The sequence below is a fragment of the Sus scrofa genome, chromosome 2 (assembly GCF_054392235.1).
Source record: "Sus scrofa isolate SSC_HxYL_T2T_F1_AM1 chromosome 2, Sscrofa_HxYL_maternal_Yorkshire_Landrace_v2.0, whole genome shotgun sequence".
Classification (NCBI taxonomy): domain Eukaryota; kingdom Metazoa; phylum Chordata; class Mammalia; order Artiodactyla; family Suidae; genus Sus; species Sus scrofa.
In genome coordinates this window covers 52,840,474-52,855,982 of record NC_139384.1, presented here as the reverse complement: position 1 = coordinate 52,855,982, position 15,509 = coordinate 52,840,474, and the positions used below count along the sequence as shown (strand labels likewise).

At 47.5% G+C, this 15,509-nt stretch overlaps 1 protein-coding gene across 2 annotated transcripts in view; it reads left to right on the top strand.

Annotated features, from left to right (window-relative positions):
- SWAP70 (switching B cell complex subunit SWAP70) overlaps positions 1-13,222 on the top strand; it is an 83,134-nt gene extending 69,912 nt beyond the window's left edge. Inside the window, exons 8-12 of one of the 2 annotated variants that reach the window (XR_014837301.1) lie at positions 1,149-1,256; positions 3,433-4,235; positions 9,410-10,167; positions 11,425-11,521; positions 12,044-13,222. Coding sequence is in view for 1 of the 2 variants with exons in the window: in XM_003122981.7 (XP_003123029.2) it covers positions 1,149-1,256; positions 3,433-3,599; positions 9,969-10,167; positions 11,425-11,521; positions 12,044-12,150 (678 nt within the window). In the remaining variant the exon portion in view is untranslated. The remainder of the gene's footprint in view (positions 1-1,148; positions 1,257-3,432; positions 4,236-9,409; positions 10,168-11,424; positions 11,522-12,043) is intronic. The other variant, XM_003122981.7, reaches the window with a different exon arrangement.
- Positions 13,223-15,509: the final 2,287 nt, after the last annotated feature.

The window sequence follows — 15,509 nt, the reverse complement described above, 5'->3', positions numbered from 1 at the left end:
ATAGTCCTGGAGGCCTGTCTTTGAGACTTGTTTCTACTTGGGGCCTCTTCTTTGCTTCCTTCTGTTGGTTTCCCCTGTCAAAACTTCTAGCTGGCCTGTGGTTTAGTTTGTTGGTTTTGTCAATGGAAAAAGAATATATACACAACCTGAAAGTTGAGGGTTATATTTTATTTGGGGACCTTACTGAGGACTCTGGTCTGGGAGACAGCCTCAGCCCCCAGGAATGGTTGGTTCCAAAGAAGTAAGGAGAGAGCCTAGATATATAGGAGTTTTGGTTGGGGAAAAAAGAATAGTTAACTGCTGATCACATAGAAGATATTTCGAGTTAATGATCTGAGTGCTTTCTGTATTTGGGAAGATACAGATCTGGGCTCATTAAGATTATTTCTTAGGTATGCATCTTAACTACTTAGGGCTGGTATCCTCTTTTTCTCCATCCTAAGTTCCCCTCAGGATGCATGTGCCACTGGGGCAGCTACAGTGGCCGATGGCTTGATGGAAGGCAACATTTTTCTGCCTGCACCCTCCTCGAGATACCATAGCCCTAGACTGAGAACTGAGGAGAGAGGGAGCCCTGTGTCCTTGGTTCTGTGGCCATGGGGTGGCGCCTCCTTCTCACTGACGTGGGAGGGGCAGAGATGGAGCTGCAGTGTGGCTCAGGTGACACAGACTTTTACTGTTCTTGCTGAGATCTAGTTGATTTTCTTGCAAAAAATGTTCTTGTTCAGATAATTCCCAGAAACTTTAAGTGGTTGTTTTGCCACCCTTTGGAAAGTCAAGCTCTGGGAATAGTTTTAAGGAGTGATCGGAAGATGACAGAATTGTTTAGGACCAGCTCAAGCAGTAGATTCGACCTTACGAATGATTTGCAAGTGAATGTAACTTAATAACTGTACTAAATGACTAAAATTTTCCCTGAAAGATGTTCAGACCTATTAGGAGTCATTCAGTTACCCAGTTTGTTTCGCGTGTTGACTGGGGAAATTGTTGCAGTGGAATTCCAATGGATCCGCCCGTTTTTAATTCCCTCTTTATTGAACCTTGAGAATGTCTGGTTTCCCCCATAATATTTAAGGTGTGATCATTTCTCTCCAGACACATTTCCTCTGTAACATTTCCTGCTTTTCTTTGGATGGGTTTTTGGATAGAAACTGGAAGAAGCAGCATCTCGGGCAGCAGAAGAAGAAAAGAAACGCCTTCAGACTCAAGTGGAACTTCAGGCCAGATTCAGCACGGAGCTGGAGCGGGAGAAGCTTGTGAGTACCATACACCAGGGGACACTTGCTGCTTTAACTCGCAGAGCCAGCCAGGTTGGCAGAGGGGCAGAGGCCAGCCTGTGGGGGTGAAGGGGCCAGCCACCCAAAGCCAGTCTGAATTGGTGGAGGGTAAAGACCTGGGAGGCTGGAGTGAGGCCGTGTTGCTAGCTTGGATCTGCTGCTGGCTGGCAGTGGGCTGTTGGGGAAGTTACGTTTGTTATGCATTCACTACCAGTTTATCGAGCACCTGCTGTGTGCTAGGCACTCTGCAAAGGATGCGAAGGTAAACCTTGCTCTTGAGACTCCCAAGTAGACATTTACGGAATGGGGTGATATGTGATGGGGGTAGGGAAACCATATGTCCTGGTTTATCTGGGGCTGTCCCTGCCATCCTGGTATAATTTTCTTTTTTTTTTTTCTTTTTTTTTTTTTTTTGTCTTTTTTGTCTTTTTAGGGCCACACCGCAGCATAGGGAGGTTCCCAGGCTAGGAGTCCAATTGGAGCTATAGCCACCAGCCTTTGCCACAGCCATACCAATGCTGGATCCGGGCCACATCTGTGACCTACACCACAGCTCATGGCAGTGCTGGATCCTTAACTCACTGAGCGGGGCCAGGAATCGCACCTGCATCCTCATGGATGCTAGTCGGGTTCGTTAACCACTGAGCCACAAAAGGAACTCCCATCCTGGTATAATTATTAATAGCATCCCTTTCATCCCTCAGAGTCCAGGCTTGGAAAAGCAATAGCTCTGGAAAAAGCAAGCTAAGTTCCATGACAGTTCTCCTCTGTGATAAGCCAGAGAGGGGGTTCTGAAGTCATGAAAACACATGCAGCTGGACTGCTGCTGCTGGCAGCTCTGACTCATCCGAGGGGTTCTCATCACCAAGGGCCATGCTGCTTCAGGTGGTGAGCTGGTCAATTGGAACCCAGGTCTCCTCACACTGAGTTCAGCGTGTGGGAGAGGGCTGAGCCCAGGGCCTGTTAAACAGGGGCCGTGACAGTTCCTTCAGCAACTTTGTGCTGCTTAGGCTTGAAGTAGGGGCGTTTATGTTGAGAGAGGGAGCTGCAGGTGATGGGGAGAGGGTCCTCGCTGTGTGGCCAGAAGATCTGGGTTCGTGTCCTCACTGCTTCTCATGAGCATGAGTTTCTCTTTTTCATATTGGAGGGGGGTAGTAGCCACATCATCACTCATGATCTTGTGGCTACTTGTGTTGCTTATGAGGGTAAAGTACACTAATGCAAGTGAAACATATAACATCGTGTAAGATACTACCTTTAGGATGTCCTTGGCTTTTAACTTTTTTTTTTTTTTCTTTTTTGGCTTTTTGTCTTTTTTGGGCCACACCTGCAGCATATGGAGGTTCCCAGGCTAGGGGTTGAAATGGAGCTGTAGCCACTGGCTTACACCACAGCCACAGCAACACAGGATCCAAGCTACTCCATAGCTCACAGCAATGCCAGATCCTTAACCCACAGAGCGAGGCCAGGGATCAGATCTGCATCCTCATGGATGCTAGTCGGATTCATTAACTGCTGAGCCACAATGGGAACTCCTTTGGCTTTTAACTTTTAAGGCAGAGATTCAGAACTCCGTAATCCAGATAGAGAAACCATAAACTTGTTCGAACACTAGTTACATGCTTGAGGTCCCTCAGGGCTGGAGGTGCCCTAGGGAGGGAGAACGGGGTGCCAGGCAGCCAGCTAAGTGTAGGGGGACTCACTACAGCCCAGTCAGTCTTTCCTTTCCCCTCTGTTTTAACCTGTTGACTGTTCTGACTGGGAAATGTTTCATTCCTTTTAGAGAAGACTCTGCTGGCAAAGAGATTGTGGCTTTAAGACAGGATGGACTTTAAAGAGAAATTACACAGGGAAATACTTGTTTCTTGAGTCTGAAATGTGGAATGAAGGGGATGAGAGGGAGACCAGGGCAGGAGAACAGCGTGTGGGTTGTGGTTTATGTGGCCAGACTCTTTGGTTGTGGTCTTAGGTCTTAGGTATGATGCTCTCGCTTCCTTCAGCTTCCAGGAGTGAAGGGCAGGGCCCAGCCCACCCTGATGGGCTGGAGCTCTGTGCTGTGGCCTTACTCTGGATGATGGATGGTGGTGGAGCGGGAGGCTTTCCCTGAGGGCAAAGTCAACCCCAGCTTAAACATCAAACCCTTTTATACCATCAGATCAGGCAGCAGATGGAAGAGCAGGTTGCCCAGAAATCCTCTGAACTGGAACAGTATTTGCAGCGAGTCCGGGAGCTGGAAGACATGTACCTCAAGCTGCAGGAGGCCCTCGAAGATGAGAGGCAGGCCCGGCAAGATGAAGAGACTGTGCGAAAGCTTCAGGCCAGGTGCCGGATCAGCCCGTCTGCTGTGCTTTGTGTGCTTTGCCTGGGCTCCTACACTTTCTCAGATTGACTGACTCTGCTGGAGAGGGAGGGGCAGCTCTGCCAGATTGGAGAGATCCCGGAGGCTGGGCTGGCTGGGTTATTTATTCCCACTCCGTTACTTCTGGGCTAAAGAAAGGCCTCTAATCTATTTCAGAGCAGTCAGATGGATATGTTTGGTGGTTACCCTTAGTCATATTCTAGAATGTCCGTGGACCCAGGCTCAGCCCTGGTGAGAACCTGCTTTCTTCCACACGTTCCAGGCCCCAGAAGGCCCTTGTGTGGAGGTAGGGCCCTCTTTAGGCCAGAGCTGCAGCCACTGTGCAGGATAATGAAGAACTAATCAGTTTTCATTTGGTATTTCAGGATTGGTGACATGCCTTAAATAATTATTCCTTGAAAGAGGTTCTTTTTTTTCTTAGAACTTTTAAAGTCAGGTGTACTATGTAATAGTCATGATCTCAGATGAGCACACCCGGTGTTTGGTCTTTGGAGCAGTAGGGAGGAAAAAGTAGAAAGAAGACCCCAAAGAACAAAAATTTTTTTTTTAATATTTATTTATTTGTTTGTCTTTTTGCCTTTTCTAGGGCCACTCCTGCGGCATATGGAGGTTCCCAGGCTAGGGGTCGAATCAGAGCTGTAGCCACCGGCCTATGCCAGAGCCACAGCAACGCGGAATCCAAGCTGCGTCTGCAACCTACACCACAGCTCACGGCAATGCCAGATCCTTAACCCACTGAGCAAGGCCAGGGATCGAACCTGCAGCCTCATGGTTCCTAGTCAGATTCGTTAACCACTGCGCCACGATGGGAACTCCCCAAAGAACAAATTTGATCTCCCCTCTCCCAGTTTTTTTTTTTTTTTCAGGCCAAACTCATGGCGTACAGAAGCTCCCAGGCTAGGGGTCCAATTGGAGCTGCAACTGCCGGCCTGACCACAAACACAGCAACATGGAATCCGAGCCACATCTGCAACCTACACCATGGCTTATGGCAACGCCAGATCCTTAACCCACTGAGCGAAGCCAGAGCTTGAACCCACATCCTCATGAATACTAGTTGGGTTCTTAACCCACCAGCCACAGCGGGAACTCCCCCCTCTCCCAGTTAACGTGCTTCCCCACTTGCTTTTTTCCAGACATCTGGTCAAGGGAGGCAGCACTAAAAGCTGTGTTCCCTAGGCAGCAGCTGTCAGTGCAGACACAGCTTAGGCTTTGAGCTGTGCCCCCCTTTTGGGGACCAGCTGTGGGATGACCTGGGGTAGATTTTCCGTGGCTGCAGTTCCACACAGGGAGCAGCAAAAAATGTTCTTTGAATCTTTAGGTGGGAAGGAGGAAGGAGGTTTCTTCGTTACATATGTTGCCAAAAATGACTTCAAAAATAAATCACCTAGGTTTTGAACATTTTAATTTTATTCTGTTAAGGAAAAAATGATCTTCTAGGTAGAAAATTAAATGCTTGGCCTGTTGCCTGGCACTTATGGGTCCCACGAGTGTGCGTTTTCTGTCCTGTGGTGTTAAACAGGGGTTGGGCACCACCACCCAGTCATTCCTGGGCAGCGATGTTCACACATCATCCTTTGCCCAGGAGAGTTTGATCCCATGTGACTTCTAAAGAGAGACATTCCAAGGGGCACTAGATGGTTTTGAGCCTTCTCATCTTCTGTGATATGTAAAGAGTTTATTTATTTTGTCTTTTTAGGGCCACTCCCAAGACATATGGAGGTTCCCAGGCTAAGGATCAAACCAGGGCTGTAGCCTCCGGCCTACACCACAGCCACAGCAGCATGGGGTCTGAGCAGCATCTGCAACCTACATCACAGCTCACGGTAACACCGGATCCCCAACCCACTGAGCGAAGCCAGGGATCGAACCCTCGTCCTCATGAATCCTATTTGGATTCGTTAACCACTGTGCCATGACCGGAACTCCATGTCAAGAGTTTATAGATGGCCATTATGCAGGGAATTCACAGAATTCACTATATATATTTACTTCTCTGAAGTTTTGAGGGAGATTAATTATGACAGCAGAAATTAGATCACAGCGAGAACCAATTAACTCTAGAAATTGATTAAACTTTTAGTATCTCCTGTTTACAGAATGAGTGAATTTTTTTTATAATAATGCACTGTATACATATACCACTGCACTTATTTATTTAAAAAAATTTTTTTAATGGCCACACCTGTGGTATGTGGCAGTTCCCAGGGCAGGGATTGAATATGAGCTGCAGCTGTGGCAGTGCTGGATCCTGTAACCCACTACACCCGGCTGACAGTTGAAACCATGCCTCCACAGAGATCCGAGCTGCTGCAGTCAGATTTTTAACCCCCTGTGCCATAGCAGGAACTCCTGAGTGATGTTTTGAGTAAGACAGTTTTGGATAATTGACACCAATAGTTTTTAACCAGTGGTAAATATCAGAATCACCTATAAAGCTTTAAAAAAATACATAGGTAGGGCCTGTCACAAATTTGCTGAATCAAAATATCTGTGGGTAGGAGTCCAGGCATGAGTATTGTCATTTAAAAAGCTCTGGCTAATTATTTTGCGCAGCAATTTAAGTAAATGGCAAAGTGGTGTCAACCTTTTGAATGCAAGTGTAATTACTACATACAGCTCTGCTCCAATAAGCTGAAATTACTGCACAAAAACGAACTACTTTTTCTTGGTGCGGTAAGGCCATTTTATGAATTTTAGTACTTTAAATTGTTTTTCTTTCCGCCTAGTGTTTGGAACTTGAAATGGACAGATGTGCCCCCTCTAGCGGTCATTCTTTTAAATGATTTTTATTTTTTCCATTATAGCTGGTTTACAGTGTCCTGTCAATTTTCTACTGTACAGCAAAGTGACCCAGTCATACATACATATATGCATTCTTTGTCTCACATGATCCTCCATCATGCTCCATTACAGGTGACTAGATATAGTTCCCAGTGCTACACAGCAGGATCTCATTGCTTATCCATCCTCATATACTCTCAAGCAGCCTTCATGAAATATCCAGAGCAAAGGCGGTAATAATCCCCCTGTAATAATACGAGCTGATATTGTTCAGCACTTACAACATTTTAGGTATTTTTCTAAGTACTTTATGTGCATCATCACATTTAATGGATCAGTAAACCTTTGATAGTGGTCATAGTCCCTTGTTCCTTTACCATAAATGAGGAACTGAGGCAGAGAGGTTCAAGTCTTTAGTCAGGGGTCTTGTTTGCTAGTCACAGAAACTGGATTAGCTGGGTTAGCTAAAGCAATAAAAGAATTTGTTGGATGGTTCTTGAGAAGTTTGCCAGTTCCTCAGAAAGGCAGGTGGCCAGGCCTTGAACACAGGCAGAAGCCAAGGGAGCTGAGCAGCCCAAACCAGGGCACAGGAGGAGTCCAGCCAGGGTGCCACTAATGCTGGGCACCAGCAGTCGGCTGGTCATTCCTGCCATCACTTGGCACTAGATGTTGCTGACGCCAGCAAGATGAATTCTCCACTGTCTCTGCTGCTTTGTGTCAGTTGCTTTGGACTCTAAGTTCCAGGAAGGACACCTGCTTAGCCAAGCCTAGCTCAGACTTCCACACACCCTGACTGCCCAGGGCAGGAGGGCAGGGGTCTGGCCTGTGGTTTTGTTTTGTTTTTCTTTGTTTTAGGGCCGTACCTGTGGCATATGGAAGTTGCCAGGCTAGGGGTCAAATCAGAACTACAGCTGCCAGCCTATACCACAGCCATAGCAATGCGGGATCCAAGCTGCATCTGTGACCTGCACCACAGCTCACGGCAATGCCAGGTCCTTAACCCACTGAGCAAGGCCAGGGATTGAACCCACATCCCCAAGACACTATGTTGGGTCCTTAACTCACTGAGCCACAATGAGAACTCCTGGCCTCTGGCTTTTGGGGTGGGAGATGGGTACTACTTTCCATCAAGACTCCCACTGGTGGCAGAGTCCCCAGACACATGAAGGGGGGTTCAGTGCTGGGCAGCCTAACCTCCTGCAAATGTCCACTGCCCTTAAGACTTCCAGAAACGGGTCCTTCCAGTCTCTGTTCAGTGTAGAAAAGCACACGGGGGAGCTCCCTTCATGGCTCAGCGGTTAGCAAACCCGACTAGGATCCATGAGGATTCAGGTTCAATCCCTGGACTCTTTCAGTGGGCATTGCCATGAGCTGAGGTGTAGGTCGCAGACACTGCTCAGATCCTGTGTTGCTCTAGCTGTGGTGTAGGCTGGCAGCTGCAGCTCTGATTCGACTCCTAGCCTGGGAACTGCCACATGCCGTGAGTGCAGCTCTAAAAGGCAAAAAAAGAAAAAAAAGAAAAGCACATGAAAGGTGCAGACTATTTACACACTGAGTGAGTGAATGCCCTGTGTGCTGGTCAGCCTGTACTGGCAGGGTCGTGTTCACTGTGGATGTCACGCTCCGAGAGATGTCTCCAAGGGAGCAGACTGGCCCTTTGTGGAGCTCAGGATAAAGGGAGGGAGAGTGCATCTTAGCTGAGGAAGAACTTTGTAAGGATCAAGACTTCCCAGAAATAAACCAGCCTGGTTTGTGAAGCAGTAGCCCATTGCACAGAGTTGGAGAACCACCCTGCAGGATGCTGCAGAGGGAATTTTTATAGAGGTGGGGAGTTGAGGGAGTCAAATAGGGGTTGTAGAGTCTGGTGCTTAACTTCTCTGGGTGTTGGTTTTAGAAATGCAAATGCTCTTGGGTAGTGGTAACTGGTTTGTCACTGTAGTTCTGACTGTCAAGCCAGCAGAGATACGTCCTGTCCTGAGCAGGGGGCGGGGCGGGGGGGGGGGGGCGTTGTCTATACTTTGGGCTTGGGCTGCATGTTAGTTTTTTTAATACCTGCATAGCTAGATATTCTCAGATAGGTAGCTTGTTATTAAAGATAATATGTTGAAGTCACACAAGCCTAGGTTGAAATCCGCTATTACCTGTGCGTCATACTTTTAAACCCTTGGACTTCATCTGTGTAAGGATAATAATACCTTGCAGAATAGTGAGAGGTTAGTGCTAATGAAGATATACAGCCTGATATGCGGTACTCGGTCAGTAAATGGTGTCTGGTTTTATTCTATCTCTTATCAGCTCCTTCTTCTCTCACTGTAGTTAAATTGTCAGCTTTTTCTTTGGTAATAGGTTTTTACTAGATGAAAAATGTTTCAATGTTGTAGCAGCCAGGCAAACTTCAAAAGTGGCCCTTTTGAAGTGCCTGTCAGGTGAATGACCTAGTCCAGGTCACTTTACCTTTGTGCCTCACTTTCTCCATCTCTCAACTGAATAATAATAGTGCTTAAGGAGTTCCTGTTGTGGCTCAGTGGTTAATGAATCCGACTAGAAACCATGAGGTTGCGGGTTCAATCCCTGGCCTTGCTCGGTGGGTTAAGGATTCAGCATTGCAGTGAGCTGTGGTGTAGGTTGCAGACTTGGCTTGCATCTGGCATTGCTATGGTTCTGACACAGGCCAGCTGCTACAGTTTCGATTGGACCCCTGGCCTGGGAACCTACATATGCCCTGGTGTGGCCCCAGAAAAGACAAAATAATAATAATAATAATAATAATAATAATAATAGTACTTAAGGAGGAGCTCCCATCATGGTTCAGTGGTTAACAAACCTGACTAGTATCCATGAGGTTGTGGGTTCAATCCCTGGCTTCGTTCAGTGGGTTAAGGATCTGGCATTGCCGTGAGCTGAGGTGTAGGTTGCAGATGCAGCTCAGATCCCTAGTTGCTGTGGCTGTGGTGTAAACCGATGGCTGTAGCTCTGATTTGACCCCTAGCCTGAGAACCTCCATATACCATGGGTGCAGCCCTAAAAAGACAAAAATAATAACAACAATAATAATCATAGTACTTAAGGATTAATGGAGAAAATACACTTTGCTCTGGGCCCATTAAGGCATCCATAAATGTTATATTTATAATTTTTTTTTCCAATAAAGGGTGAAACAGAACATAGAGTGGAACCTTGCCTGCTTTGTGAATATGGGCCTCTCCAGCTCCTAGTTTCCTTCCTGTAAAATGAAAGGTGGGGAGTTCCCATAATAGGATTGGAGGCATTGTGGGAATGCTGGGATGCGGGGGTTCAGTCCCCTGCACAGCAATGCAGGTTAAGGATCTGGTGTTGTCAGAGCTGTGGCTTAGGTTGCAACTGTGGCTTGGATTTGATCCCTGGCGTGGGAGCTCCATATGCCTCGGGGGTGATCAAAAAAGGGGGAAAAAAAAATGAGAAGTGGGTTAGATGACCTACAGCCTTCTCTGCTGCTCTGACTGGCTTTGTCACCTGCTGGCCAGGTGTGGTGACTTGGAGGGTCTGGTCCTGATCTCTCTGCATTGCAGGTTGCTGGAGGAAGAGTCGTCCAAGAGGGCTGAACTGGAGAAGTGGCACTTGGAGCAGCAGCAGGCTATTCGGACAACGGAAGCAGAGAAGCAGGAGCTGGAGAACCAGCGCGTCATCAAAGAGCAGGCCCTTCAGGAAGCCATGGAGCAGCTGCAGCAGCTCGAGCTGGAGCGGAAACAAGCACTGGAGCAGTACGAGGTCATTAAGCCAATCCCTGCAAACCTGTACATGGAAATTCTTAACGCAAACTTTTTTTTTTTTTCTGCTTTTTAGGGCCACACCTGCGACATATGGAAGTTCCCAGGCTAGGGGTCGAATTGCTACAGCTACCAGCCTACACCACAGCCACAGCAACGCAGGATCCGAGCTGCATCTGCGACCTGCACAGCCGCTGACAGCAATGCCAGATCCTTGGCCCACTGAGTGAGGCAAGGGATTGAACCCATATCCTCATGGATTCTAATCGGATTCATTAACTGCTGAGCCACGAAGGGAACTCCAACGCACATGTTTTAAAACAGAGGAATGTTTGGTTTGCTGTAAGAAGCTGTGTAAGAATTTTGCTTAGCTTTAAGTAAGAAGTTTTTACAGGCATTGAGGTGTCACAGAGTCCAATTCAGGAGACTGAAACCACATGGTCATTTAAACAGGGAAAGTTTAATCTAAACAACAGTTCACTACCACAGGGAATTACCTGCTAAGCAGCAAAGAAAACTAAGAATGCAGGGAGGGCAGGCCCAGGAGGCTGCCACTGCCTGGAGGGCTGAGGCCAAGTACCCGGGGAAGAAATGCCTCTGGAAGAGGGTCCCCCTGGCTCTGTGCCCCTTAAGTCCAGCTCTGTGGTCCAGTCTTCCTTGCAGAGGGTATGGCCTTGGCCTAGGGAATGGCAGAAAAGCTCAGCGAGGTGCCATTGACGCAGAATCCACCCCCTGGGGCACTGATGGAAGCTCCCCACAGGGGTGGTGCTGAGAAAACCCACTGGAGTGGGTACCACGTGTGTCCCGTGTGTCACAGGAGCTGCCGCAAAGAGCACCGTGGAACCCAGGGGCAAAGCCCCTGCCTCCTCCAGGGTCCTGCCAGCCCCTCCACCGGTGAAGCCTAAATGGTGCCAGCTGGCAAGGGAGAGCTGTCCTGGCGTCACAGGCAGGACAGCCAAGAGTGGATTGGGAGTTGAGAGGCAGTAAGCCGTGACTAGCACACAGGGATCTTACACATTCATCTACAGTTTGTGTGAATTAGGTCCTCTGAGTGACTGGGGAATGTGGGGGGTTACTTAACTGCTCTGAGCCCTAGCTTCCACATCTGTCAATTGGGGGTAATAATAGTTCCTGCTTCTTGTGGCGGTGACAATTTAATGAGATAACCCCCCGTGTATATGGGAAGTGCCCAGACATTATAACTTGGGTCTTAAGCTGCTTGTGCATTTGCCTAACCTAAAAGCTGCTTTTGTTCCAGGGGGTTAAAAAGAAGCTTGAGTTGGCGACGAATAAAACCAAGAGCTGGAAGGACAAAGTGGCCCAGCATGAAGGATTAATTCGATTGATAGAACCAGGTAACACACTCTTGGAAGCACTTGGATAAGTTTTTCTTGAAAAACCTGCCCTCTGACAGATAAGGAGGCCTGGTTAATCTCCTTTGTATACATCTTCAGTTGTATAAAGGCTGGCATGACCTTTATGGATGTTTCATAGAGAAGAAAAAAAAGTCGTAAAGTTAATCTTTTGGGGGAGTTCCAGTCCTGGCACAATGGAAATGAATCCGACTGGGAACCATGAGATTGCAGGTTCGATCCCTGGCCTCGCTCAGTGGGTTAAGGATCCGGCATTGCCGTGAGTTGTGGTGTAGGTTGCAGACGCGGCTTGGATCTGGCGTTGCTGTGGCTCGGGTGTAGGCTGGCAGCTGTAGCTCTGATTTGAACCCTAGCCTGCAAACCTCCATATGCCTTGGGTGTGGCCCTAAAAAGACCAAAAAAAAAAAAAAAAGACAAAAAAAGTAATCTTTTGTCTGTGAGAAAATAGTAATGTTCACTGAAGAATATAATTCTTCCTGTGTCTAATGCATGTTTGCCTCTTAGGTTCAAAAAACCCTCACCTGATCACTAACTGGGGCCCTGCAGCTTTCACTCAGGCAGAGCTTGAAGAGAGAGAGAAGAGCTGGAAAGGAAAGAAGACCACGGAGTGAGCAGAAGTCACGTCACTTATGTAGGTTCCAGTGTAGCTGGAAAGCTTTATGCTAAAGGCAAGAGGACCTGGCTTTGCTGCTTCTAACTCTTCTTCCTCCAGCGCCTCCTATGGGCTCAGTATAGTAAAGAAGGCTTTTTATTTATCTGCCTGCAAATCAGGGCTTACCTGAAAAGAACAAAAAAGGCAACCTCGGCAAGCTCTTTCTTTTCCTCTCTCTCTGAAAACTTCAGCTTCTGAAGATGCCCCTTAGCTCCTGCAGATTCTTGTCGGAAGGAGGCAGCGCACAGACAGTACAGTGGTGCCCGCATCCATCCGTCCGTCGCAGCCTGTGGCCAGGAGCGGGGAGGTGCTCAGGTCCCTGGGTATCAGAACCCCTGCAGGCTGGGGCAGTTGCTTTTTTGGCAGCTGTTTCCTCCTCCGAGTGATTGTTTCTAAAGAGGCCGGTTTGCCTGCCATGGCCACGGTTGACCTGGAATGCCTCGGACCATTGCTGCTCGGCTGGAGAAGCGCCTTCTCCAACACGTGGAGCCTGCTCTGAGTGGTTGCAATCTGTGTGTTTGGTTGTGCAGGTTTCTCTCTAGTGCAGTGTGACTGATTGGCATCCTGGCTCCAGCAGCACTATCTCAGAGAGGCAGAAGTCTTTTAAATAGTGCTTTGGCTGAGATAGATACTTAGGAATCAAAGGACACAGAAGTGAACTAAGTAAATCCCCTTTGGAACGATGTTTTGATACTAACTGAATTCTTCCTAATATTTAAAGTGGTGTCAACTGTCAGGAGGCTGGCAGACCCTTTGATTTTAGTTTTGTAGTTACTGTACAGAACGTTTCAGGAGTGTGTGAGCACTGGTCCTCATCAGGCCTTTTCCTTCATAAATAGGGATTTGATCATTTCTAGGAATTACACATGAAAAGTTTTAAAATGTATTTTTGTGACATGCTGTGTTGAGAGGGAACAAGTATTTATAATTTTTCAAACATTTCTACCTAAATATTGTACAATGTAATATGCTGAACTTCCTTAATTTTTTGGCTCATTTTCTAAGATATATTAAAAATCTTTTGTATGGGTTTTGTTTGGTTTTTGCTTTTTTTAGCAAAATGAACTCAAGAAGAAAATAAAAGATACCAGAGAGCATACATTTTAAACAGATTTAATAGGAGGAGTTCCCATTGTGGCTCAGTGGTTAATGAACCCAACTAGCATTTATGAGGACACAGGTTTGATCCCTGGCCTCACTCAGTGGGATCCAGTGTTGTCATGATCTGTGGTGTAGGTCGCAGACGTGGCTTGGATCTGGCATTGCTGTGGCTGTGGTATAGGTGAGCAGCTACAGCTCCGATTCGACCCCTATGTTTCTCTAAAAAGACGAAAGAACAAAAAACCCCACAAAACCTGATTTAATAGAACAGGAGGATAAGTGTGTGTGTTTGTGTGCATATTTTCACATAATGAGAGGGACTTGGGTTTAGGGACACTTCCTGAAAACACTGGGTTTGCAGTTCGGACCCCCAAACCAAGGCCATCACGCCGTTAGTTATGGCCTCAAGTTTGGTGTTTGAGTCACTCCTGTGGGAAACCATGGCGGATGTGTCAGCTCACAAACGGGAACTTACAAATGACTTCTCCCTCATTGTTGCTCTTACCTCCAAATCCTCTTACCTCTGCTTTTCCCCGAATCTTCTTTTTATTCCTTTCGATTTTCTTTTGGTTTTTCCCAGAGTAAACAGTGCGGGTTTTTTTGTTTGGGTTTTATACAGTTGCCAAGATTATAATGCCTCTTGTGGACCAAGCAGGCCCACTCAGTCCAGCCTGATTGTGTCTTGGAAAGCTGATCTTTTCCTTCTAGAGGAGAGAACGCATCGGTTGGTGTTTTGCTAACTTGTTTCTCTCATGTGGTAGTTCTCGACCAGAGATGGTTTTGCCTTTCCTTTGCCCTAGCAGATGTCTGGAAGGGTGGTGTTCGGAGACATTTTTGGTTGTCACTAAAGGAAGTGATTCTGTCACCTGGAGGGTGGGGGCCAGAGATGCTGCTAAATATCCTACAATTCATGAGATAGTCCCTGCAACAAAGAATCATCTGGCCTGAGATGTGGATAGTGCCCAGGCTGAGAAAGCCGCCTCTGCAGAAAGGCAAGTTCTAGGTCCAGAAAGCAGTAGGCTCTTGGAATCAGGGTTTTCCCTGGAGCAGCACCAGGAGTTGACCTCTTTGGTATAAATGGGGCACAAGTGGGAGGAGCCCTGGCTCACCCTGTGTGGGGCCTTGTGCTTAAGAAACTCTCTAGGAGTTCCCCTCATGGCTCAGTGGTTAACGAACCCAGCTAGTGCCATGAGGATACATGTTTGACCCCTGGACTTGCTCTGTGGGTTAAGGACCCAGTGTTACCGTGAGCTGTGATGTAGGTCACAGAAGAGCCTTGGATCCGTGTGGCTGTGGCTGTGCTGTAGGCTGGCAGCTATAGCTCCAACTGGACCCCTAGCCTGGGAACCTCCATATGCCTCGGGCACAGCCCTGAAAATACAAAAGACAAAAAAAAAAAAAAGAAACTCTCTTAAGTGCCTTTTTGACATAGGTGCGAAGGGAATTGCTTTGGATGTGCTTTAATGTCCTCCTGGGATGCAGGTTGCTGAGGCATGAAATGGAAAGCTGCCGTGACCTTGATTTCTTCCCACGAGTGGCTCAGCTCAGGGAGGCGCCGCTGGAACCATTCGGCAGCTGGTGAGGAAGGAGCGCTTAGATTTATGGCCCTGCTGGGATGTGCTTTGTGGAGCGCTGGTGCCTTGTCCCACTTGGCAAAGCCTCCATCATGCCTTGGGGGTCATGCCAGCGAGGCACAGCTGCCGTCCTGGAGCAGAGATCAGGTGACCTCAGGCCTCAGAGAGATGGACAAGAGGCATGGCCTAGCTTTTGCCGCTTCATAGTAGGGACTCTGTAAAAGAATCAGTCTCGCGAATACTTTAAGATCTGTTTCTTTCCTCTTGCTCTCTCTCTACTTTCTCTGCTTTTATATTCATTTTGAGACTTGTAAAGTCCCCCCTCAACTTTAGGAAGCTATATGATGATAGCTCCTCAGGCTAAAGACCCTACGGGGCAGCAGTTCCCCCTGGGGAAATGAGGCACGTGGCCACCAAAAGACCCTGCAAGGAGGTTCACAGCAGCTTTGTTCAGGATGGCCCCAGCCAGCAACACCCCAAGTTATCAGCAGAGAATAGATCAATGAATGTGGAATATTCAGACCAAGGATACTATACTTTTAATTAAAAATACGGTCCCTGAGAGAGGCAGCATCATGGATGAATCTCACAGATAGGATGTTGAGCAAAGGAGCCACAGACCATACTCTGTGATACCATTGAT